At 45.4% G+C, this 25,503-nt stretch overlaps 1 protein-coding gene and 1 long non-coding RNA gene across 2 annotated transcripts in view; both read right to left on the reverse strand.

Annotated features, from left to right (window-relative positions):
- The window catches only part of LOC118386567 (AT-rich interactive domain-containing protein 1B-like), a 111,289-nt gene that overhangs the window by 26,025 nt on the left and 59,761 nt on the right, over positions 1-25,503 (reverse strand). Inside the window, 3 exon segments of the mRNA XM_052523361.1 lie at positions 1,558-1,734; positions 5,266-5,355; positions 6,309-6,552. Of these exon segments, the coding sequence (XP_052379321.1) occupies positions 1,558-1,734; positions 5,266-5,355; positions 6,309-6,552 (511 nt within the window).
- Positions 21,888-24,356, reverse strand: LOC127931321 (uncharacterized). The gene is made up of 4 exons (XR_008140666.1): positions 23,419-24,356; positions 22,875-23,146; positions 22,264-22,399; positions 21,888-22,195 (listed from the first exon to the last, which is right to left on the reverse strand). It is a non-coding gene; the product is annotated as an uncharacterized LOC127931321 (long non-coding RNA).

Below are 25,503 nucleotides of genomic sequence, written 5' to 3' on the forward strand. Positions count from 1 at the left end.
GGCTGTTGCATAGATGCTTATAGATAGTTGTGAAGGGGCCTCTGTTTTAGGCTTTCTTTAGGGTTGAGACGTTGGAATGTAGTTATTTGAATTACTGGAGACGTGCGGCGCGTCGAGAACCCTTTGGTTGACTGGATGAAAGCCTGCTGTGCAGCATTCATCAAGCTACTCTGTTGTTTCAGCTGAGGAAGAAAACCAACCCATGAACCAATGTGTGTGTGTGTGCTGAGTTGTGTGTACTCATCTGGAGCGGGGGCTCACACACACATTGGGTCATTATGGTAATCCATCTCATGCGTTGTGCCTTTATGATGAATGCGTGGCCGATGTGTGTGTGTGTTTTCATAGCTCTGGTCCTCGCCCCCACCCGCTCCAGAAGCCTGATTAATAGTCCTTGCTTGTGTGTGTGTGCCACTGCTCTGCTCTGTTGCCCTGCGAGGCCTGGAGTAGGCTCTGAACATCACACACTAGACCTGGGTTCAAATACGATTTGAAATCTTTCAGATACTTTGAGCATTTGCCTTAGTCCCTGTAGAGTGCAAGGTTGGAGGGGTTTAGAGTTTTGGGACTATTATTTTGGTTCCATTGAGCCAGGCAAGCTCAATCAAGCCCAGATAAAGTATTTTAAATGATTTCAAATAGTATTTGAACCCAGGTCTGCTGGATAGCACAGCCAGCCACACAGCTCTCCTCCATTACCCCAGCCCTGACACACACACACACACACACACACACACACACACACACACACACACACACACACACACACACACACACACACACACACACACAGGGGAGGGAGAGTACAGTATATGTAGAGAATGGAAAACTTGGAGGTTGATTGGAGATTTACTTAGCTGCGGAAAAAGCCCAGCTCTCTCCAACCCTGTAGAAACGTGTTGGAGTTGGGCCATAGGATAGTCATAGCACTGGCACCATTCCACTAGGTGGCAGGTAGCCTAGTGGTTAGATCATTGGGCCAGTTACCGTAAGGTCACTGCTTCAAATCCCCAACACAACAACATGAAAAAAATCTGTCGATGTGCCACTGAGCAAGGCACTTAACTCTAATTGCTTCTGTAAGTCGCTCTAGATAAGAGCTAAATGTAAATGTCAAATATAGCCTTCTGCTTCAGGGGCGAGAGTGTCCCCCCCTATCCACCCACTAACCCCAGCAGGCTGCTCTTCTCTCATACTGTATATAACCGTTATTGTGAATTCGTTGTCTACTGTATGCATTGTCCTTTTTCTTAAACACCATTTAAATGTGTACATCACACTGCAACACATTTTTCCCAAGTGGACAATAAAGTGAGTTAAGTAAAGACAGTCTTTCTATAAGCCAGACTAGGGTGAAGAAACGGGCTGGACTGTCTTACTGGGCACCGACATACTCATCAGTCCCTAGCACGGAGGACGTGGGGAAGTGCCCCTAGATGCTGATCTTAGGTCAGCTTTGCATTTCCCCTACTAAATGGTTAAGGTTAGGATTGGGGGTGGGGAAGCTGATCCTAGTTTTGTACTTCGGGGAAACTTCACCCTGGAGCGGAATATTACCTTGGGGGCCGTACTGGCTGGTCTGGGATCCGTACGAGGGGCCAGGGCCCCCCTGCTGCTGCTGATGATAGGAGCCCGGGTGCATGGAGCCCCCCAGGGAGGGGTGAGGGGACACGGGGGGCCCCTGGCCCGACTGCTGGGGGCCTGGGGTGTTCCTCTGCATGGCAGGTGGGAACCCTGCAGGGAGGGAGAGGGAGATAATCTTAAATGCATTCAAACTGAGACCTGAACTAAAGGAAGGTTAGAATGGGGGTACTTAAAAAATAGACATTTCTAATAATCTCTCACGTACTCAATGATATGAGAACCCAATTGTCAATGTTTGCAAGTCTGTTCAATTTTAGTGAACTCACTTCAATTGAATGGTAACACTTAGCCTTCCTTGTCTGTTGAAAAGCACTACTAAATGCTACAGCGAACGACCAAATAAACATTTAAATTGATCTGAATAGTGCAACAAATACCACAAGAGCTAATACATCCGCCCGGCCTCTGCAGAAAAGGTCTCATCTATTATACATTTTAACTTTTCATCTTGCTTGATCAAAACCACATCTAAGGGCATAGTAGTGAGAAAATCATTTGAATACCGTACCTCACTACCACTTCAAGGGATAGTTTACCCAAATTAGATACTGTTTCCTTACCCTGTATCAATGTTTCCGTTAGCCGGTAATAGCCGGCTTTTCCGTTCAAAAAAAAGAAAAGACGATAAATAAAATTGCCGCCAGTCAATTGTCCAAGATTTTTTTAAAAAATGCCCATTGCGAGATAATCAATCAAATGTATTTATAAAGCCCTTCTTACATCAGGTGTAGAAGCACAAAGTGCAGGTGTAGAAGCCTAAAGTGCTATACAGAAACCGACCTAAAACCCCAAACAGCAAGCAATGCAGGTGTAGAAGCACGGTGGCTAGGAAAAACTCCCTAGAAAGGCCAGAACCTAGGAAGAAACCTTGAGAGGAACCAGGCTCTGAGGTGTTGGCCAGTCCTCTCTTGCCTGTGCCGGGTGGAGATTATAACAGAACACGGCCAAGATGTTCAAATGTATTTTAGCCAATTAATTGATTGAAATACCAGTTGATGTAGCACGAGAGATGCTGCGACAGCTCATCAAACAGAAGTTTGTTGCTGCTGGAGTGAAACATGTGCTTTTATAAGCCCAGTCATTGCGCAATTTTTTTTAAAGGCAATTGCATGTAAAAAAAAAAAATAAATAAAAATAAAAACAAACATTGTCACAATTAAAAAGAGGCCTACAATTTTCTTTCTTCTCAACTGGTGAATTGAAGCACGCTTCCCATTCGCCATTCAAGTGCATTGGCAACTAGGCAGGCTTCAGATTGTCACATTGCAATGAGCTGGAGGCAGTATGCATTTTGAAAACACATACTTAATTGTTTAAAACCTGAACGTTTCCCTAACCATTTTGAGGCATGCCTTGCCTTGCCTTCATAGTAGCCTAGCCAAAATCTAACCACACGTGCAGGCAATTCTTTTAGAAACACTTCCATATGCCATGGAAACAAGTAGCCTTTTTCGCTCATAGTCTTTTGGTTTCCAAATCAACTTTTTCTTTCCCATTGTCCGGTAACCAAAGGCACACTCCTAGTCATATTAGCAACCCGTGCTCCATATTTACATATCCTTTCTAGATTTCAACTGATATTTTCATCTTTGTCACATGAAACCCCTCACAAATGGTGTTTTCCCACTAATTGCATTATGGAACAAACATAACGCAATTAGCGTAGCCTACTGCCTTGTGCACATTGCTGTGCTTATGGGTTTTACGTTTGGGGAAGCAAATTTTCAGCATAAAAATGCACCTTTATAAAAAAAAGCATTCCATGCAACCTCACATTTGTAGACCTATGTAAGATAGTCATAATTTAGGCTAATAATAGGCTAATAATATAACTCAATCAAAAAAAGACTGTTTAATGTAGTACGTAGTGGCGTCCAGTAGGCAGGCTATATCACAGGAAAATGTTGGCCTTTCTTAAACAAATTGCATGCAATTCTACTACATTTTAAATGACTGGACACATTAGCAGAATGTTTTTTTCACACAATTTACAGGGTAGACTACTCTGGGACTAACAAAAGTGGCACTGACCCAATGATAAAGACACATCATGGGGGCACTCTGTTCACAACATTGACATCAGCAAACCGCTCGCCCACATGCCACTCTACACGTGGTCTGCGGTTGTGAGGCCGGTTGGACGTACTGCCAAATTCTCTAAAATTACGTTGGAGGTGGCTTATGGTAAAATAAATTAAATTCCCTTGCAACAGCGCATTTACCGCAATCAGCATGCCAGTTGCACGCTCCCCCAAAAACCTGAGACATCTGTTGCATTGTGTTGTGACAAAACTGCACATTTTAAAGTGGCCTTTTATTGTCCCCCGTACAAGTTGCACCTGTGTAACAATCATGCTGTTTAATCAGCTTCTTGATATGCCACACCTGCCAGGTGGATGGATTAGTTTAGCAAAGGAGAAATGCTCACTAACAGGGATGTAAACAAATTTGAGAGAAGTAAGGTTTTTGTGTGTATTTAATATTTCTGGTATCTTTTACACTTTACATGTTGCGTTTATATTTTTATTCAGAGTAAATGTGATTCCTGGCATTCAGAGCTCTGTGGGTTGACACCCTAATCGGGTTGCGCAACCAATGCATATGTACCCGGTAAATGTCTTAATGTCTGTGAATTAAAATGCTCCTGGCCAAATGTCCGGTGCCGACCTTTCCTAACAAAAACCCTGCCCTGTAATCAGTCTATGGACACGGTAAGACAGCAATTCATTTGGGTGAACTATCCCTTTAACAATTTCGTCATAGTCTCTATGAGGTCAACAAAAAAAACATGACTTTCCCCTTCCCTGGGCTTTCACAGCACTCACAAAACCTATTTTAATTGACTTCCCTCCCCAAACTTGGGCCTTGGAGTGAGTGATAATTTGTATTAATGCCACCACTGTTACAATGATCCCCTTCAGACAGTGAGAAAAAGCTTCTGTCTGGCTGGCGAGGTGTTATTTGGACTACTACTCACAAATATGATTTGGTCCTTTACTCCCCCCCCCAGCGCTGGACAGCCTCATTGACAACCATATTGGCAGCCGCTGCTGAGAGACAGAGTTACGGTTCCTCTATGAAGGCGGCGTCTGCGTCTTAAATGGTACACTATTCCCTACATAGTGCATTACTTTTGACCAGAGCCCAAAATCATAGCACTATATAGGGAATGGGTGCCATTTGGGACACAGCCAGAGGTCTGGCCCAGTGCTGACAGCAGCCCAGTGGTTTAGAGGCATTGAAGGGAAGATGATCTATGGCTAATCTGTTGTACTAATGATCCTATGGAAAACACCTGCGACCGAGCAGGGGAAATGGACTCCTAGAGGGACATAGGTTCACTAGTATACATCATTAGGGAGGGACTAAAAGCTTGAGTTGACCATAATCCGTTCAAATATTTCCCTCATAGGGTCAAGATTGTGTACAAGAGGGGAACCTCATTTATCAAACCATCGATGAAATGAAGGGGACGTGCGCAAAAAGCCCCCCCCCGTACTTGACTTATCCGAGGGTATACCGATTCCCGCGGACTTCATCGTTCACACACATGGTAAATATCCTGGAGGAGAGAGGAGGATCGTGGTTCCCAAGGTGGTGTGATGTTCAGGAAAATCTCACCTCTCTCCTGAGACATGGGGGACTGGCTCAGGGTGGAATGGGAGCCCACATCAGACATGTTCCCAGGGGTCTGGGGGGCCATCTGGGTGCCTGGGAGAAGAGGGAAGCAAACGTCAGTGGGACACACACACACACACACACACACACACACACACACACACACACACACACACACATCCGTTGTGTTAGTGTGTTGGCCTGAAGAGCAGCAGTGTGTCTAGCAAAACGAACCCCTCTCCCTGGGAGCTGTGTGCCTGGTGCCCTTTAATGAGCCCTACAGTGTATGTGTGCGTGTGCAGCAGTTTCTGTGGCGATGGGATGCAGAGGAGATCACAAGTCCGTTGGTACCTCAGTGTGGGGGCTAATGGCTGACGGCTCTCCCAGTAGGGGTGAGAGTGTGTGTGTAGATGACTAAATAGTCTCCCGTCGACCTCGTTATCACCACCCAGAGTAGCGAGAGAGAAAGGGTCGGGGTATAAACTGTAACTCTGGCCACAAATAAGGACAAATCTCCCTAAACTAGTCCAGCCTGGCGTCAAACGGGCAACAAGGCGCTGCACTGTGGGAGAGTAATTGTATTACAGTGACTCCGAACTGCTAACATAGTTTAGAAACTATTTTAATGACTGAGGCCTTTGTTTTGGAGCTGAGGCTAGAGCTCCTCCCCAGCTGCCTGTACGGAACCAATCCCCAGCTGCCTGTACGGAACCAGACTTCTCTCTTCCACTGTGACTAACTACTATAGAGTCGCTAATGCAAAAGAAGTTCTGAAAGAACTGCCTGTAATGAGACAAAGGAGCTCTTTTTCCTCCCCAGTTGTGCCAGTCATGACAACCAGAGCTGTGCTGTTCCACTGTGGAGGTCTCAGAACTGCTCTCTGAACTAGAAATGGCTGAAATACTACAAATTCAGTTAGTGTATCAAGCCTGGCAAAATGGCCCTCGTTCCCTGTCTGGAGTATGATGTGTGTGTGTGTGTGTGTGAGATGGCGTATAGTGTTTGAAGGTTACTCCTAGAACTAGGTGCAGGGTTTCGTTCTATACCTGGGACGCTGGCGGGGGAGATTGGGCCAGAGCGTGATTGGCTGGAGCCAACAGGTGATCCCACGGGGGAGGGCGAGGGGCCGCTGCGCAGGCCGGGGAGGCGCGGGGATACATGGGGTGAGAAAGGCGACTGGGCCGGGTTACTCTGCTCGCCCTGGCTGCTGGTGGACCCCGAAGCACTGACCGCTGAGCTGACGGCCACCTCTGTGCCCGTAGGAAGGTCATCTATGGTGCCAGACAGGTCCTGGAACAGCAGAGGAGACAAGAGAGGAAGGTTAGAGTGAGGCAAACCAAGGGGAAAGCCAGGGTGGTGTTCACACACACCAAAAGGAATAAGAAAAAAAAAACTGAGTGAGCATCTACCTGGACGAGACCAATAACAAACGCAAATTAGTTTCCGGTTGCAAAACATTTTTAAAAACGTGCTCCGTTGTGTGCTCTACATTAACATGACCCAGGAGAAATTCTGACTTCGAGCCAGTCTGCTCAGGTCAAGAACACCTTGAAATACAAATTAAGAACCTCCACCGGTAGGTAGGTAGTCGAATCTTTACCAGGTACTTGATGACTTGACATAACGTCAAACATAGACGGAGACATTGGAGTGTTGGAAATTTCTCTTGAAGTCCAGGAAGGCTTTACCCAATTGAGTTACCGTAAAACCAGGCAGGCAGGCGCATGGTGGAGAATATTCTCCCAGCACTGCAGTCAGGCTAGACTGTCAGTCTGTTCCAAATTGCGCCCTATTCCCTACTTGATGAAAAACTAACTGGGCAGAAACAACTCAGGTATTTAGACAAATCTGTCCAAATTACACCCATGAGAGAGCCATGCCAACGGCGTCAATGTCTTATCAGGAGTGGAGCCAATGTCTAATAGTGCCAACGAGTTGCCCTCCAAAGTGGCATGGGACCAAGTCATTTGCCTCCCCTCCCACTCAGCTACCGATTCCTGTGGAAACTGTACAGTCGATGCTCGGGCTGTGGGATGCGTTAAGATCCCAAATTAATACAACCACTCGCATCAAAAAATATATATATATTTTTTAAAAAGCAATGAGGCTGATGCAACAGCTCAGAACATAAGCTTAAAATTTTGATAAACTATTATGCTATTTCTTCACATTATAAACGCAGGAAATGCACACACGGCTGTAGGCTATAAGTGGGACTGTTCCAAAATGCAATACATTAGCTGGAAAACACCATTCTCCAAAGTCACCAGAAATGTGATCATGCATGAAATACTTCACTATAAAAAGGTGCCTTTTTAATGGTGAAAATTCTTCCCCAAACTCGACACTCACGCGCCACCTTTGTATGCCAGTTAGGCTCTCCACCCCTTGTAAAGCAGATTAATGTGTCCAGTATCCCGGAGTCGCCTCATTGCTGTTGGCGTTGAGACTGGTGTTCTGTGGGTACTATTTAATGAAGCTGCCAGTTGAGGACTTGTGAGGCGTCTGTTTCTCAAACTCGACACTAATGTACTTGTCCTCTTGCTCAGTTGTGCACTGGGGCCTCCCACTCCTCTTTCTATTCTGGTTAGAGCCAGTTGCAGAGTAGTACACAGCATTGTATGAGATCTTCAGTTTCTTGGCAATTTCTCGCATAGAATAGCCTTCATTTTCTCAGAACAAGAATAGACTGAAGAGTTTCAGAATAAAGTTATTTGTTTCTGCCCATTTTCAGCCTGTAATCGATCCCACAAATGCTGATGTTCCAGATACTCAACTAGTCTAAAGGCGGCCAGTATTATTGCTTCTTTAATCAGCAGTTTTCAGCTGTGCTAAAATAATTGCAAGAGGGTTTTCGAATGATCAATTAGACTTTTAAAATGATAAACTTGGATTAGCTAACAAGGTGCCATTGGAACACAGGAGTGATGGTTGCTGATAATGGGCCTCTGTACGCCTATGTAGATATTCCATTAAAAATCAGCCGTTTCCAGCTACAATAGTCATTTACAACATTAACATTGTCTACACTGTATTTCTGATAAATGTGATGTTATTTCAATGGACAAAAAAGTGGATTTTCTTTCAAAAACAAGGACATTTCTAAGTGACTACAACTTTTGAACGATAGTGTATATTTACAAAATGACCAAGTAGGTGACCTGGAAGGCAAGACAAATCAAAGTGATTTGTAAGAAATGGTCTGATATCAAACTCCTGATTCAGACCTCTAGGAGACATGGTACACAAATGCTGAATCCAATACAATTCTCTTCTCAATAATAGATTATTAGTATCTCCCCCCTCCTTAGTCCTAAAATGACATTTGTTTTGGACCATTATCATGCACCTGTCTCGGAACAGGAGCATGGGAATAAAATACACATCTATACACTTAAATAGCGAATGGAGGATGCTTTTCCCTTGGTTCATTTTCATGCCAGGTAGGCTATACTGTTGGAAAGCAAAGCAATGTGCTTAATATTAGAAAAGTTGAGAAATAAATATAGTAAGGCCTAGAAATGTTGGGCAAACATGAGCTCATGGGCTCTCATGAAGTGTTTGATTTCATTTTCGACACATTTGCATTGAGGTCAAGAGTGATTATAGGAACAACAGTACTGAGTACCAGGCAGTTAGCAAGTTTGGTAGGCTACAAATAAGCATCATCAGCTTGGAGAAGCCTAATTACTGTGACTAAACCGTCACGTGGAATTTGACTGCGGTCATGACGTGTGACTGCCGGTGTGGTGGTAATACAGCCCCCACTCAGAGCTGGAGTTGGCGCTTGGCGGACAGGCAGCTCCCACCTACGACCTTTCATTATGACACAATCTGAGGCTATAACAACCACTTAGAATGTATGATCAGTAACTTAACACACACCACCACACACACAGCAGTGAAGACCATCTCTGCATAAAAAAAAAAGATATCTTCTGCTATCAATCTTAGCCTACGTCAGCCAATTATACTTCAATGCACCTTACTGTGCAGTGGGATTCTTCTCCTCTCATTTGCACTCCTCTAAAGCTCCAAATGTGTTCCAAAAGTCTTTCTACTTCACCATCACAGAAGCGGATTGCGTCATTAGAGGCATGGGGGGGTTGGGGATTAGCCCAGAGCCCTGGTCAAAAGAACTCAGCCAAGGCCTTTCTCTTCAGTATGTGTAACACATTTGCAAAAAAAAAAAAAAAGCCTTTATTTCAAAGTTTGAAAGGCATTGGAGGGCCACTTAAACCTGTTTACATATTCCTCAAGACTTGTGCCGCTTGCATGATTTATGGTTATAATTATTCACATTCGTTATGGGCCTCGGCTTACTAAATTGATGAATATAATTATTCAGCCTCATTGGTCTTTCGGGCTTTTACCTCCTTCCCTTCCCCCTTTCCATTCTAGACTCTGCAGTGAAATAGGGAAAGGATAATAAATGAATGTGGGCTCTCATTGGGGCAGAGAGAGTGAGAGAGACGGGCACAGCAGTAGCGCCCACATGCAGTCAGCTCCTCTCAGTTTACTCTTTCCATGCAGCGTTACCCTCGAGTTTGGGCAGCAGTCATGTAAAAGAAAACACCAACAACAGAGAACCATAACATTTGCTACAGAAACGCTTACAGCGCAACTTTAAAGGAGCCAAGTACACTTGTACCACAGTGCAGAGGGAGAGGAAGTTGCCATTTTGTTTAGCTGGTGAAAACCTGTTTCTTATAGTGTGTGTGTGTGTGTGTGTGTGTGTGTGTGTGTGTGTGTGTGTGTGTGTGTTTCACCACAGGCAGCAGTGTGGGGGAGTAAGTACATCCAGAACATTACTGTCCTCGCTACTCATACCCTGGCTATGTGGACACGCCGCACCAGGACCAAGGACTTATAATCAAAGACAAGCCTTCCCAAATGGCACCATATTCCCTATATTGTGCCCTACTTTTGACCAGAGCCCTATGGACCCCGGTCAAAAGTAGTGCACTATAAAAAAAAAAAAGGTATTAGGGGGCCATTTGGGACAGACTAGATGAAACCAGGGATGTAAACTAGCTATGACCATGAACACATTCACCAGAGCAGCCACCATTTTCTTCTTTTTCATCCCCCAGCCTTTTGATTCTGTCCATATAGCTTGATGAAAGAAAAGAGTTTGCCTTTGAAAAATATGCAATTGAGAAAATACTGAAAGCCAAGGAAGGCCAGGGGGACTGCCTGGGCCTCGCCTAGATCTCTCCCCTATCAAAATTGTCCCTGATTGGGCCTCCTGAGAAGCAGTAGGAGGCAGCAGCGGTGGTGGAGGTAGCCCTGAGCAGAAAACTGTGGTGTGTACGCACACAGAGACATTCACAAGACTGATGAGGGGAATCAGACTCTCCCCTACTGTGAAATCTGACAATCTGAAAGGAGCGCTGGCGTATTAGGTTTGATAAGCGCTCTCTGGAGGCTGTGTGTGTGTGCGTGTCTGGAGACGGTGGGAACGTGCCTCTGTGCGGAGTGATGGATGGGGGATTAGACAGACAGCCTCTAGAGGGGAGGGCACGCACACACAGACACACACACACTCTCTCTCTGGGATGAGGAAGAGGCACAGTCATGCCATGTTCAAAAGAGGACTGACTGGCTATTCTTCTGAGGAGGAGTTCAGAAGAAACAGCACACTCAAGCACTGGTGCAGAATGGTAATGTGAACAAGAGTGAGCTTTTGTGTGTTTTAATGTATGTGATGTGCACAGATGCCAGAGAGAAAGAGAGAGGATGAGGTTCTTCCTCAGTCTTCAGCACGCTGAAAAAAAACAGTTCATATGCCCACTGTGACTGCACCTTCCAAAGCACACTCCATAAGCACTGCCTTAGCAATACCATAATAAAGAAATGATCAATTGAGAGGGGCCTGAAATATAACCTTGTGGTACTCCTTATCTTTCTCCCCTCTCATCCTGTCTGCTATTTAGCCCAAGGGTTAGTGTGATGAGTGAGTCACTCTCCTTGCCGCCATCACAACACAACAAACGCACGTACGCCCCCCGGGGGAAAACTCTCACATTCACACCCAATTAAATATTGACAGCCAACAGAGGCTTTTTGTGGTGTCACCATTTCAGACGGCGCCCATCACCGTGGCTCTGGATGCCCCGGTCTCTGTGGAGATATTGCGGGCAGGCTAGAGCCAATCGGCTCCGGGCCTGAATTAGCCAACCACCAATGAGGAATGGCGTCATAAGGAGAAGAGAGGCTTGGGGGAAGGAATAGTCACTAGCAATAGAATGAAACGAACCCATCCCAAGGAGTTCTCTCGGAGGAGTTGAGGAGAGAGGCATCAGCATTTGCAATCATGAGTAGCAGTCAGACGACAAACATGCAGGGCTGTGCTGGGAAATAATTGAGACTTAATGATAGCGTTTAAGAAATAGTGGGGAACGGGGACAGCAGCAATCTGACTGATTTCTCTAAGGGTGCCTGTGTGTGATTGAGGCTGGGCACGTGTGTAAAAACCAAATATAGCTGAGCAGTACAATTAAAACAATATATTCCTCATTTGGCTTGAATAGAGGTGCGGGACATGTTTGAGGGAGATGGGAGTTTGTGTAGAATAGATTTACCAATACGATCTGGAACAAAGGAAGAAAGCGAGGAACACGAAAATAAAACCCGCTGGCGAATTTGAAACCTGTCCAAGACTTTCATTATCTTTGATGTTGTAGATGGAAAAAAAGCGCAATTTAGTCAGCATAATTGCCTTCTCCCTTCGCTCTCTCTTCCTCCTGCTAATCAATGAGGGAGTGAGGGACAAGACCGAGAGCAAGAGAGGATGAGAGCAAGAGAAGATGAGAGCGAGAGAGATTGAGGGAGCAGCAGACGTCACCACTGGCTGCCTGATCCTGATCCTGCCACCCCTCCTGCTCTGCCACTGCAGTTGGCACGGTGCCAGCTGGCGCCTTTGTCTGCCACCGTGGTAACCGGCAGTGGCAGCGGTTAGTGCCCGTCTGGTGACAGGCAGGACAGGCAGGCGCAATGACTGCCCATATTCTAGTCCGAGTCCCAAATCGCACCCGATTCCCGATTTAGTGCACCACTTTTGACCAAGGCACTACATTGGGATTAGGCTGTTTAGGGCACTATATATCGAAAAGGACGCCAATTGGGACGCATACCTAGCCCCCATCATGGCCCATTAGACCTTTTGATAAACGGAGGAGACGGAATATGCCACACACAGAACCTATAATCTGCCACCCCACACACAGCCACTCTGGGAGGATGAGAAGACAAGCCCGTCTGACTGTATTCTAGTGATCATCCAGGACATCCCAAACCTTCAAACCAAGCACATATGTTTATTTCATGTTTGATCATTTTGCCCATGAACACATTTCTGTTTGCAGCCCATGGCTGTATTCATTAGACACCGAAAGGAAGAAAACCAACAAACTGCGTGGGACTACCTGAACTTGAAACATGTTGCAAAACATTTTTGCTATGGTGTACACTATTGAATACAACCCATGTGTTCCACTGTGAAATGGACTGGATGTTTAATTTGACCCAGAGCTGTAATCTCCCTGGACACCTTTTGTTCTTGGTTTATCCTCATGGTGATGCAGTACGGTGAGGAAAAAGGGCTGGAGAAAGAGTGAGAGAGAGAATGAGAGAGAGAGAGAATGAGAGCGAGAGAAAGACACAGACAGAGAGAGAGAGAGAGAGAGAGAGAGAGAGAGAGAGAGAGAGAGAGAGAGAGAGAGAGAGAGAGAGAGAGAGAGAGAGAGAGAGAGAGAGAGAGAGAGAGAGAGAGAGAGAGAGAGAGAGAGAGAGAGGAGGGGGTTGAGGGCTGAGGGAGAGAGAGAGAGAGAGGAGGGGGTTGAGGGCTAGAGAGAGAGAGAGAGAGAGAGAGAGAGAGAGAGGGAGAGAGAGAGAGAGAGAGAGAGAAAAAAGAGAGAGAGAGAAAAGAGAGAGAGAGAGAGAGAGAGAGAGAGAGAGAGAAAAGAGAGAGAGAGAAAAAGAAGAGAGAGAAAAAGAGAGAAAGAGAGAGAGAGAGAGAGAGAGAGAGAGAGAGAGAGAGGGGGGGGGGTTGAGGGCTAGAGAGAGAGAGAGGGGGGGTTGAGGGCTAGAGAGAGAGAGGAGGGGGTTGAGGACACACTCCACCTCAAGAGCATCACTTCTGCTCCAAATGAAAGAAGCTTTGCTTTGAAATGGAAACTACTGGCTCAGCAGATGCTTTGAGAGATGAGATTGGTAGAAAGATGAGACAGAGAGAGACAGAGAGAGAGAGAGAGAGAGAGAGACGGCAGAAAGATGAGAAAAGAAAGAGAGGGTGGGGGGTTGGATAGACTGCAGGTAGAACAGACAGAGTAGCTGGTTTGAGAACACACTTCTCGTCCTAGGTTTTAGAGAGAGCGTGTCAGAATGGAAACGTGTGCTAGACGACAGATAAAGCTGACGGCGGAACACAGACTGCATCCCAAACGGCACCCTATTCCCAACATAGTGCACTAGTACCCTCATTGTGTAGGCCGTCATTGTAAATAAGAATTTGTTCTTAACTGACTTGCCTAGTTAAATAAATATATATATTTTTTAAACCGATGCACTATACAGGAAATAGGGTGTTTCTGTGACCCGCTAATCTGATCTCTGGTTTAAAAAAATAAGAATTAAAAAACGCATGTTAATCTTCACTTTCCAGTGGAATGGCATGGGCCCTAGTCTCACCCCATGGCAACATCTCATTGGCAGACTCACCTGTCTGTCAAGAGTCTGGAAGAGGACTGTCTTAAAAATTCTGGGGATACGGTGTGTAACCGGAGGGAGATTTTCCCCCACATGCAATTTATTCTGGCGCGAATGCGATCAACGTTCACCCTCGTCAGACTGCTCTAAACTCTAATTCACATAAGCGAGGGTACTAAGTTATCCCGCATCTCCCCGATATAAATAACCATATAGGAGACTTGGTGTGGGAGGGTTACTTTTACTGAGAAATATAAGTTGGCTAACCGGGCGATCTGCATTGTGTCCCGCCACCCACCACCCACCACCCACCACCTGCCAACCCCTCTTTACGTGACTGATACTCTCTGTTCATCATATAAGTATATTCACTTTAACCATATCTACATGTACATACTACCTCAATCAGCCCGACTAACCGGTGTCTGTATGTAGCCTCACTACTGTTATTTTACACTGTCTTTTTACTGTCGTTTTTATTTCTTTACTTAACTATTGTTCACCTAATACCGTTTTTACACTGTTGGTTAGAGCCTGTAAGTAAGTATTTCACTGTAAGGTGTGCTACACCTGTTGTATTCGGCACACATGACAAACTTTGATTTGATACCAAATTTAAAAAGGTGTGTCATTGATCATTTCAGTATATGTCTATACAGCTTAAACCAAGCCATACCTCTACGGCTTAATAATGGATAGAAATACTGCTTCAATCCTGTAGTAGTCTGTGCACAACCTTACCTCTAACAACTAATGTTTCAGCTTATATTTCATCTTGCAATGCAGTCTACGATCTAACAGCACATTGAGTGCTAATGATATAAAGATCAAGAAATGGTGGGGAGGGAGTCTTTCCCTCTAATTCTTCGCGTACGCACACAGCGGGTAAAAACAGACAGGCCCTGTGATGCTTTTCCACCTCAGCGCTGTGGCGAGCTTGATGAGCTGTTGCTGAACAGAGCTTGGCTCCCTGTAGAAGCTCACAGAAGAGAGGAGAGCAGAGCAAAGAGAGGAGAGGAAAGAAGGAGAGCTGAGGAAAGCAGAATATAGGAGAGGAACACTGCACTGGAGCTCCCATCCTCTCTCCCCCATCTGCCCCTGGGACCCAGGCCAACCAATGGCAGCACGGCAGCCCATCCCCCACCCCCTGCCAACTGCTCAGCCAACCAGCTCCCAGCTCTGCCTGCCTCGGCAGCACACACCCCCACCCCTCTCTCTGCCTGCTTTAGTCTCCCTTCCTCCTCCCTCTCTCTCTCTCGTTTTTCTGTCCCCCTTGTGCGCATTCTAATTATGGGGAGTGAGCCGCAGCGCACGAAGGAGAGAGAGAAGAATCAAAGGAGCTACGGAGAAAAAGGAGAGGAGAAATGAGAGCGAGAGGATACATTCTAGGGCTCAAGAGAAACACTCTCCTTTCAGCCTGCAAGTAAATTAGAATGCAGTGTGTGTGTGCGTGTAGGGAAACACACACACTGCACTCTAATTTACACCCTGCATTCCCACACTCCCCTTCACTCCCTCAAATACCATAGCCCCACTATCAAAGCACGGGCACAGGGGAGAGGACGGGAGCCCAGACATTGAAAGAGGAGAGAAAAAAATTCAGAAGATGGAAAAGAGAGAGGGGGGGAAAAAAGGGAGAAAATGAATGTATGTGTAAGGGGAATGGAAACAGCAGAAAGAACAAAAAAATCATTGAGGAACGGGAAAGAGGGAGGGGGAGGCTGGTTGTTTCAGAGAGCAGGATGTAGCTAATGAACAGCAGACGAAGACAGAGCAGAGAGAAGAAGGAAATCACAGAATGCAGGCTTTTTGCGTTCTCTTCCCGCTCTACTCTGCTATAATCTTTCAAACTCAGCAGCCTCCCCCTTGCCTCGCTGGTTTATTTATTGCGGTGCATTTTTCTGCCTCTGAAACGAGTTCTGGGCTCAAAGCCCCCACTAGACCTTTTAATCATCTTATGCCTCATATTCTCTGTTCGTTCTCTCTCTCGCTCCTCACCAACTCACTCTTTGAGCTACACTTGCTCCTATTCTCCCACAAGTAAACATTAGTCAGTTCTATTGTTTTGTAATACAAATATTTCTCTTTCCTTAACATATCATTTTCACAAAATGGGCTCTGGATAGAGAAAGAGAACAGCGTGGGCAAATAAATACACACCGAGAGGCACTGCCTGTCTCTGTGTGTGTGTGTGTGTGTGTGTGTCGCATTTCCATCTACGTGGGCTGGTACCCGTGTCTCACTGGGCCATGGCTCCAGAGGTCCTGCTCGAACTTGGAGCCAAGGCAAAGTCCTGGGTACTTTTCAGCTGGCACTTACATAATGACTTCACAAAGCAACAGTCGTTAATGATGCAGAGGTCGTTGATTCCGCTCGCCCAAAGTCTTCAGTGTCACACTCCTGATGGAAACACGATTACACTAGAGCTTACATGAACATAAAACACTGACGACACCCTAGTGTGGGGCTAAGCCCCCCAAAAGCACCAACCTACACAAATCAGGTGCTCCTAAAGCCTTCTGTAGCTCCTGATTGGCTCTGCTGCTAGAATCTGGTGATGGTGCTAGTGAATATTGTGTCAACCACTATGTCACACAGTGGATTTCATAATTTGTCTCTCAGTGTACGAGTAACACAACTGATCTGGTGTTATTGTAGATGCTCTTCCCGATAAGGGATTCCTTTGAACTTCACAGTTAACCCAGTGGCCGTGTCCGACTACCCCGGCTAGCGTACCACATGCCTAAAACGGCATACTATTTAACATGTACCATTTAGAGCAAAGTGTAAAGTATGTCAGGGCCGCAACACAGTAGCGGCTCCTGATTGGCTGAGTAAGTGGGGCGGGGCCGAGTGCGGGTGGATTTTTCCAAATTCAACAGACATGCGTTGCATTAACCAGCCTGATAACAGCTCATTTCCAATTCAATGAATGTCTCTAAACTCTGAACAGGGGAGGAATGGAGTTATAGGCTTACTCAGGCTGGTTATCGGCAGACTATCACATTCAACCTAAACCGTAGCCCATCTATCCTATTGATGAAGGACTGCAGACAGAAACAGATCATTTCGTTCCCATATACAGTGTTTATTTTGTGAAACCAAAGTGCTAAAACATACAGTACCTGTCAAACATTTGGACACACCTACTCATTCAAGGGTTTTTACTATTTTATACATTGTAGAAGAATAGTGAAGACATCAAAACTATAAAATAACATATGGAATCATGTGGTAACCAAAAAAGGGTTAAATCAAAATGTATTTTAGATTTGAGAATCTTTAAAGTAGCCAGCCCTTGATGACAGCTTTGCACACGCTTGGCATTCTCTCAACCAGCTTCATGAGGTAGTCACCTGGAATGCATTTCAATTAACAGGTGTGCCTTGTTAAAGGTTCATTTGTGGAATTTCTTTCCAAGTTAATGTATTTGAGCTAATCAGTTGTGTTCGAGTAACAGACATCCCAACATCAACTGTTCAGAGGAGGCTGCATGAATCAGGCCTTCATGGTAAAATTGCTGCAAAGAAAACACTACTAATAGGACACCAATGAGAAGAAGAGACTTGTGTGGGCCAAGAAACACAAGCAATGAACATTAGACCGGTGGAAATCTGTCCTTTGGTCTGATGAGTCCAAATTTGAGATTGTGGGTTCCATCCGCTGTGTCTTTGTTAGACAGAGTAGGTGAACGGATGATTTCCGCATGTGTGGTTCCCACCGTGAAGCATGGAGGTGGAGAGATGGTGCTTTGCTGGTGACTCTGTCAGTGATTTATTTAGAATTCAAGGCACACTTAACCAGCATGGATACCACAGCATTCTGCAGCGATACGGTTTGCGCTTAATGGTACTATCATGACCCAACACACCTCCAGGCTGTGTATAGGCTATTTGACCAAGAAGGAGAGTGATGGAGTGCTGCATCAGATGACCTGGCCTCCACAATCACCCGACCTCAACACAATTGATATGGTATGGGATGAGTTGGACTGCAGAGTGAAGGAAAAGCAGCCAACAAGTGTTCAGCATATATGGGAACTCCTTGGAGTTCCTTCCAACTCCTTGTTGGAAAAGCATTCGAGGTGAAGCTGGTTGCAAGAATGCAAAGCTGTCATCAAGGCAAAGGGTGGCTACTTTGAAGAATCTCAAATATAAAATATGTTTGTTTAACACTTTTTTGGTTACTACATGATTCCATATGTGGTATTTTATAGTTTTGATGTCTTCATTATTATTCTACAATGTAAAAAAAATAATAATGTAAAAAATAAAGAAAAACCCTTGAATGAGTAGGTGTCCAAACTTTTGACCGGTAGTGTATATCAATTAAACACCAACACTTTTCAAACTACTTGGCCTACAATTAAACACCACAGCAAAATCTTCGCTATTCGCCATATTACCAAGTAAGTTTCGTTGTTTGGCTACTTGAAGAGAACTCGGGCCTATAACGCGCAGCCCACCTCTTCATCTGTATTGTGGAAAAGTGTGCATCGATTTCTACTAGAGGAAGAGCCGAAATGAGCAGAACACCCTGGCATTTAAACCATACTCAAGTTTAGAAAACGTACACTCCATTTTCGCACACTGAGAACGCATCATGTGTAATTGCGTCGTTTCCCGTTATTCGCTGATTTCGGTAGCACATCCCCATTGATCAGCTGTTGTCAAAGCCTGAAAAGAGTATGACATCGGGGATTTGGAACAACACTGGATTTTCTAAACGTCGCATACTATAAAAAAATAAAAAAATGTGCGCATGCTCAAACGGCCTATTTTAGGACGCAAAGTATTCCTCATTTAGGCACCAGCATCGCCGTCAGCCCCTGGTGCAGAGGAAGTATTATCTGTGTGCCTTGAGTGTGTTTGATTGGAATGTGTACACTTGCAAGTAGTGTAATTAATAGCCGGCCGTGTTTGATTATCCCCGTAATAAAGGGAATTTGGAATATACCCCCCCCCCATTCGTATTTATTTAAAATCAGCCAGTCTTCTAAAATAAAATAATACAAATAAAATAAACATGGTCAGCCTCCTGGAGGTAAATGGGCTTCTCCTTTTTTCGTGGTCTTTTCTTATGCCTTAACGAAGGATGAGTCTCAAATGGCACCCCATTCTCTATATAGTGCATTACTTCGGATGAGAGCCCTATGGGCCTAGTTAAAATATAGTGCACTTTAAAAAGGAATAGGGTGCCATTTGGGCTGCAGTCCAGGCCTCAGAGGTTTATGGGCGGGGAGGCAGCAAAAGGAACCCTGTTGTTGCTGTGTGGTTGTGATGTCTGTTCTGCGTGGTTACAGACACATGCTAATGGAGCTAGCGCTAGAAACCAAAGCCTGGCTCACTAAGCCTCTCTCCTGCTGAGATCCACACTAATACCTCATGCAGACTCCCAACTACCTGCCACATAGGTTTCACTCATTATTTACACTGATTGATGCGTGTGTAGCTAGCTGGTCACCATAAGGAAAATTGCTATTTTAGGCTTAGGAGTTAGGGGGGTTGGGGTTAAGGTTCAGGGGTTAGGAAAAAAAGATTTTGAATGGGAATAAATTGTTTGGTCCCCACGAGTATAGTAAAACAAACGTGTGTGTGTGTGTGTGTATATGTGTCAAGAGAAAGATGGCTAATGATGTATGTTCTTATTTTCCTAGACCCTCTTACGCTTTCAGGGCACACACACACACACACACACACACACACACACACACACACACACACACACACACACACACACACACACACACACACGATTCCCCTTAGACAGTATAGACTTTGTCCCACTATGTTTAAAATGGCTAGGACAAAGGCCAACTGGACAACACAGAGTCGCAAGAACAAAGCTACCCCTTTAATACAGAAACATACTTTCTCCACCAGCCCAAACAAATCTACATTTACTGGCCAAAGTCCCTCTCGTCGCCACTATTTAACCAGACAAGTGGTGCATCTCTGACAGGAGAAAATCATCACCAACAATAATAACTGAACAAAAATATAAACGCAACATGTAAAGTGTTGGTCCCATGTTTCATGAGCTGAAATAAAAGATCCCAGAAATGTCTTAAAACGCTCAAAAATAATATTTCTGTTTACATCCCCCATTAGTTAGCATTTCTCCTTTGCCAAGATAATCCATCCACCTGACAGGTGTGGCATATCAAGAAGCTGATTACACAGCATGATCATTACACACGTGCTGGGGACAATAAAAGGCCACTCTAAAATGTGCAGTTTTGTCACTACACAATGAAATAGATGTCTCAAGTTGAGGGAGTGTGCATTTGGCATTCTGACCGCAGGAATGTCCACCAGAGCTGTTGCCAGAGAATTGATTGGCTGGGCCTGGCTCCCCAGTGGGTGGGCCTATGCTCTCCCAAGTCCACCCATGGCTGTGCCCCTGCCCAGTCATGTGAAATCCATAGATTAGTGCCTAATGAATTTATTTCAATTGACAAATTTCCTTATATCAACTGTAACTCCGTAAAATCGTTGAAATTGTTGCATTTACATTTTTTGTTCAGTAATAGTTCCTTAATTCCTTAAGCCGTTTAAAATGTGGCACGGTCGCATGTGGGGTGATGTAGTGAATAACGCGTGGGCCACTTGGCTCAAGGGTGTGACAGTGAGAGCCTTTGCTCCGTTTCTCTCTCACAGACAGACACACCACACAGTTTGAATGTCTTCTCCTGCAGAATGAGAGAGCAATAGTCATTACGGGATGTGATACGCGGGCAAAGCTATGCATGCCCTGTCATGTCGGTGGGCTGCCTCTCCTCTGCCTCTCTCATGCTGCTTTCTGACAAATAAGGGCAGTGTGGACAGGACCCCACATGTACCTCTAACACACACAGTGTATGACAGTAATCCCCCCTTGTGGGTGTCCAGTGGGGCGCTTGTCATCCTGTGTGTGTGTGCGGTGCGATGTGTCAAGACGACAGCGAGATCACCTACGGGGGGGTATTTCAGACAGAACTGGCAGATTTCCCCCCGCTGAACAGACACGTGTCAAACAGAGCCCGTGTCCTAAATGGCTCCCAATTCCCTTTATAGTGCATTACTTTTTTTCCCTTCCAGGGCCCAGTAGTGCACTATGAAGGGGACAGAAGAGGCAATTTTGTCTGGGCTCCATAGGGAACACCTAGCTGACTGAGAAGAGGGGACAGTGTTAGGATAGGCGCCCATGGCTACTCATATACCTCAGCTTTAGAATGGAACTGGAGCGGTTGTGAGCAGTATCAGTGATAAAGGCTCATTCACAGCCCTCGCTGCTCTGGGAGGGGCAGGGCTGTAAAAGTCTATGGGAGGAGACTGAGGAGATAAACAGCACAGTGCAACACAAAAATCAGCTGTTCACCGGGCGGCGTTGGTGATTCTTGAGAAATTAAGCAGTATGGGAGAAATCGGGGCCGATGCGAGCTGGACAGGGCTCAGCATTAACGCTTGTTCTTCTCGCCTGGGCCAAGTAAAAATACATTTAAGTCATTTACATTTAAGTCATTAAATTAAAAATAAATGTCGGACCAGCAGGTTAAGTTGTCCGAATGGACGAGTAGAAAATATTACGCACAAAAACAACAACACAATAACAAACTAGGCTACTCCGACCAGAATTGGATCAAAAGTGTTCTCCGGATACAATGTGTTACAATGTCATCCTAATCTCTGCAGAGTGCATCTTTCAATCATGCAGTCGCAAGATGCATTTTGAGATCAATACGAGGCTACAGCAAACATTTGTTGGTATTAATTACCAGTTAGCATGTTATTTGCCCAGTTAGTTAATCCTGGAAAAGTCACGGTGTGTGTATCACCTGCGTGTGTTACCAGTGGACTGTTGCCCAGTTAGTTAATCCTGGAAAAGTCACGGTGTGTGTATCACCTGCATGTGTTACCAGTGGACTGTTGCCCAGTTAGTTAATCCTGGAAAAGTCACGGTGTGTGTATCACCTGCGTGTGTTACCAGTGGACCGTTGCCCAGTTAGTTAATCCTGGAAAAGTCACGGTGTGTGTATCACCTGCGTGTGTTACCAGTGGACCGTTGCCCAGTTAGTTAATCCTGGAAAAGTCACGGTGTGTGTATCACCTGCGTGTGTTACCAGTGGACCGTTGCCCAGTTAGTTAATCCTGGAAAAGTCACGGTGTGTGTATCACCTGCGTGTGTTACCAGTGGACCGTTGCCCAGTTAGTTAATCCTGGAAAAGTCACGGTGTGTGTATCACCTGCATGTGTTACCAGTGGACCGTTGCCCAGTTAGTTAATCCTGGAAAAGTCACGGTGTGTGTATCACCTGCGTGTGTTACCAGTGGACCGTTGCCCAGTTAGTTAATCCTGGAAAAGTCACGGTGTGTGTATCACCTGCGTGTGTTACCAGTGGACCGTTGCCCAGTTAGTTAATCCTGGAAAAGTCACGGTGTGTGTATCACCTGCGTGTGTTACCAGTGGACTGTTGCCCAGTTAGTTAATCCTGGAAAAGTCACGGTGTGTGTATCACCTGCATGTGTTACCAGTGGACCGTTGCCCAGTTAGTTAATCCTGGAAAAGTCACGGTGTGTGTATCACCTGCATGTGTTACCAGTGGACCGTTGCCCAGTTAGTTAATCCTGGAAAAGTCACGGTGTGTGTATCACCTGCATGTGTTACCAGTGGACGTTGCCCAGTTAGTTAATCCTGGAAAAGTCACGGTGTGTGTATCACCTGCATGTGTTACCAGTGGACTGTTGCCCAGTTAGTTAATCCTGGAAAAGTCACGGTGTGTGTATCACCTGCGTGTGTTACCAGTGGACTGTTGCCCAGTTAGTTAATCCTGGAAAAGTCACGGTGTGTGTATCACCTGCATGTGTTACCAGTGGACCGTTGCCCAGTTAGTTAATCCTGGAAAAGTCACGGTGTGTGTATCACCTGCGTGTGTTACCAGTGGACCGTTGCCCAGTTAGTTAATCCTGGAAAAGTCACGGTGTGTGTATCACCTGCGTGTGTTACCAGTGGACCGTTGCCCAGTTAGTTAATCCTGGAAAAGTCACGGTGTGTGTATCACCTGCGTGTGTTACCAGTGGACCGTTGCCCAGTTAGTTAATCCTGGAAAAGTCACGGTGTGTGTATCACCTGCGTGTGTTACCAGTGGACCGTTGCCCAGTTAGTTAATCCTGGAAAAGTCACGGTGTGTGTATCACCTGCATGTGTTACCAGTGGACTGTTGCCCAGTTAGTTAATCCTGGAAAAGTCACGGTGTGTGTATCACCTGCATGTGTTACCAGTGGACCGTTGCCCAGTTAGTTAATCCTGGAAAAGTCACGGTGTGTGTATCACCTGCATGTGTTACCAGTGGACCGTTGCCCAGTTAGTTAATCCTGGAAAAGTCACGGTGTGTGTATCACCTGCATGTGTTACCAGTGGACTGTTGCCCAGTTAGTTAATCCTGGAAAAGTCACGGTGTGTGTATCACCTGCGTGTGTTACCAGTGGACCGTTGCCCAGTTAGTTAATCCTGGAAAAGTCACGGTGTGTGTATCACCTGCGTGTGTTACCAGTGGACCGTTGCCCAGTTAGTTAATCCTGGAAAAGTCACGGTGTGTGTATCACCTGCGTGTGTTACCAGTGGACCGTTGCCCAGTTAGTTAATCCTGGAAAAGTCACGGTGTGTGTATCACCTGCGTGTGTTACCAGTGGACCGTTGCCCAGTTAGTTAATCCTGGAAAAGTCACGGTGTGTGTATCACCTGCGTGTGTTACCAGTGGACCGTTGCCCAGTTAGTTAATCCTGGAAAAGTCACGGTGTGTGTATCACCTGCGTGTGTTACCAGTGGACCGTTGCCCAGTTAGTTAATCCTGGAAAAGTCACGGTGTGTGTATCACCTGCGTGTGTTACCAGTGGACCGTTGCCCAGTTAGTTAATCCTGGAAAAGTCACGGTGTGTGTATCACCTGCGTGTGTTACCAGTGGACCGTTGCCCAGTTAGTTAATCCTGGAAAAGTCACGGTGTGTGTATCACCTGCGTGTGTTACCAGTGGACCGTTGCCCAGTTAGTTAATCCTGGAAAAGTCACGGTGTGTGTATCACCTGCGTGTGTTACCAGTGGACCGTTGCCCAGTTAGTTAATCCTGGAAAAGTCACGGTGTGTGTATCACCTGCGTGTGTTACCAGTGGACCGTTGCCCAGTTAGTTAATCCTGGAAAAGTCACGGTGTGTGTATCACCTGCGTGTGTTACCAGTGGACCGTTGCCCAGTTAGTTAATCCTGGAAAAGTCACGGTGTGTGTATCACCTGCGTGTGTTACCAGTGGACCGTTGCCCAGTTAGTTAATCCTGGAAAAGTCACGGTGTGTGTATCACCTGCGTGTGTTACCAGTGGACCGTTGCCCAGTTAGTTAATCCTGGAAAAGTCACGGTGTGTGTATCACCTGCGTGTGTTACCAGTGGACCGTTGCCAAAGGAGAGAGAACGAGAGAGAGACACATTAACACAGCAGGTCAAATAAGGATATAAAGAAACTAGATAGCCAATTCAAAACATAGTGTAGTTTGGCTGGTTAACTACTAGCATGTATTCATGTCATTGTCATGTCCGATGTCCTAAAATAACTTTCCACTGGCACTCGTGTATAACAGCAAATGCCCATCACACAGTTGATACGGGTGCATAGTTGATTGAACTAAACAGTCTCTGAAACTCTCATAATTGGCAAGGATTCCCCTCTATTCAATACTGGCAATGTTCAGTGTCTTGCAAAATGATTCATCCCCCTTGGCGTTTTTCCTATTTTGTTGCATTACAACCTGTAATTTAAATTGATTTTTTATTTGGATTTCATGTAATGGACATACGCAAAATTGTTTAAATTGGCGAAGTGAAATGGAAAAAAATAGCGCTTACATTTTTTACATTTATTTTTAATTCAAAAAGTGGTGCGTGCATATGTATTCACCCCCTTTGCTATGAAGCCCCTAAACAAAATCTGGTGCAACCAATTACCTTCAGAAGTCACATAATTAGTTAACTAAAGTCCACCTGTGCAATCTAAGTGTCAAATGATCTGTCACATGATCTCAGTATATATATATATATATATACACACACACACCTGTTCTGAAAAGCCCCAGTCTGCAACACCACTAAGCAAGGGGCACCACCAAGCAAACAGGTCAGGGACAAAGTTGAGAAGCACAGATCAATGTTGGGTTATAAAAAAAATATCCAAAACTTTGAACATCCCACGGAGCACCATTAAATCCATTATAAAAAAAAATGGAAAGAATATGGCACCACAACAAACCTGCCAAGAGAGGACCACCCGCCAAAACTCAGACCAGGCAAGGAGAGCATTAATCAGAGAGGCAACAAAGAGACTGAAGGAGCTGCAAAGCTCCATATCTGTCCATAGAACCACTTTAAGCCATGCACTCCACACAGAGCTGGGCTTTACGGAAGAGTGTCCATAAAAAAAGCCATTGTTTAAAGAATAAAAATAAGCAAACACGTTTGGTGTTCGCCAAAAGGCATGTGGGAGACTCCCCAAACATATGGAAGAAGGTAC

The sequence above is a fragment of the Oncorhynchus keta genome, chromosome 8, assembly GCF_023373465.1.
Source record: "Oncorhynchus keta strain PuntledgeMale-10-30-2019 chromosome 8, Oket_V2, whole genome shotgun sequence".
NCBI lineage: Eukaryota > Metazoa > Chordata > Actinopteri > Salmoniformes > Salmonidae > Oncorhynchus > Oncorhynchus keta.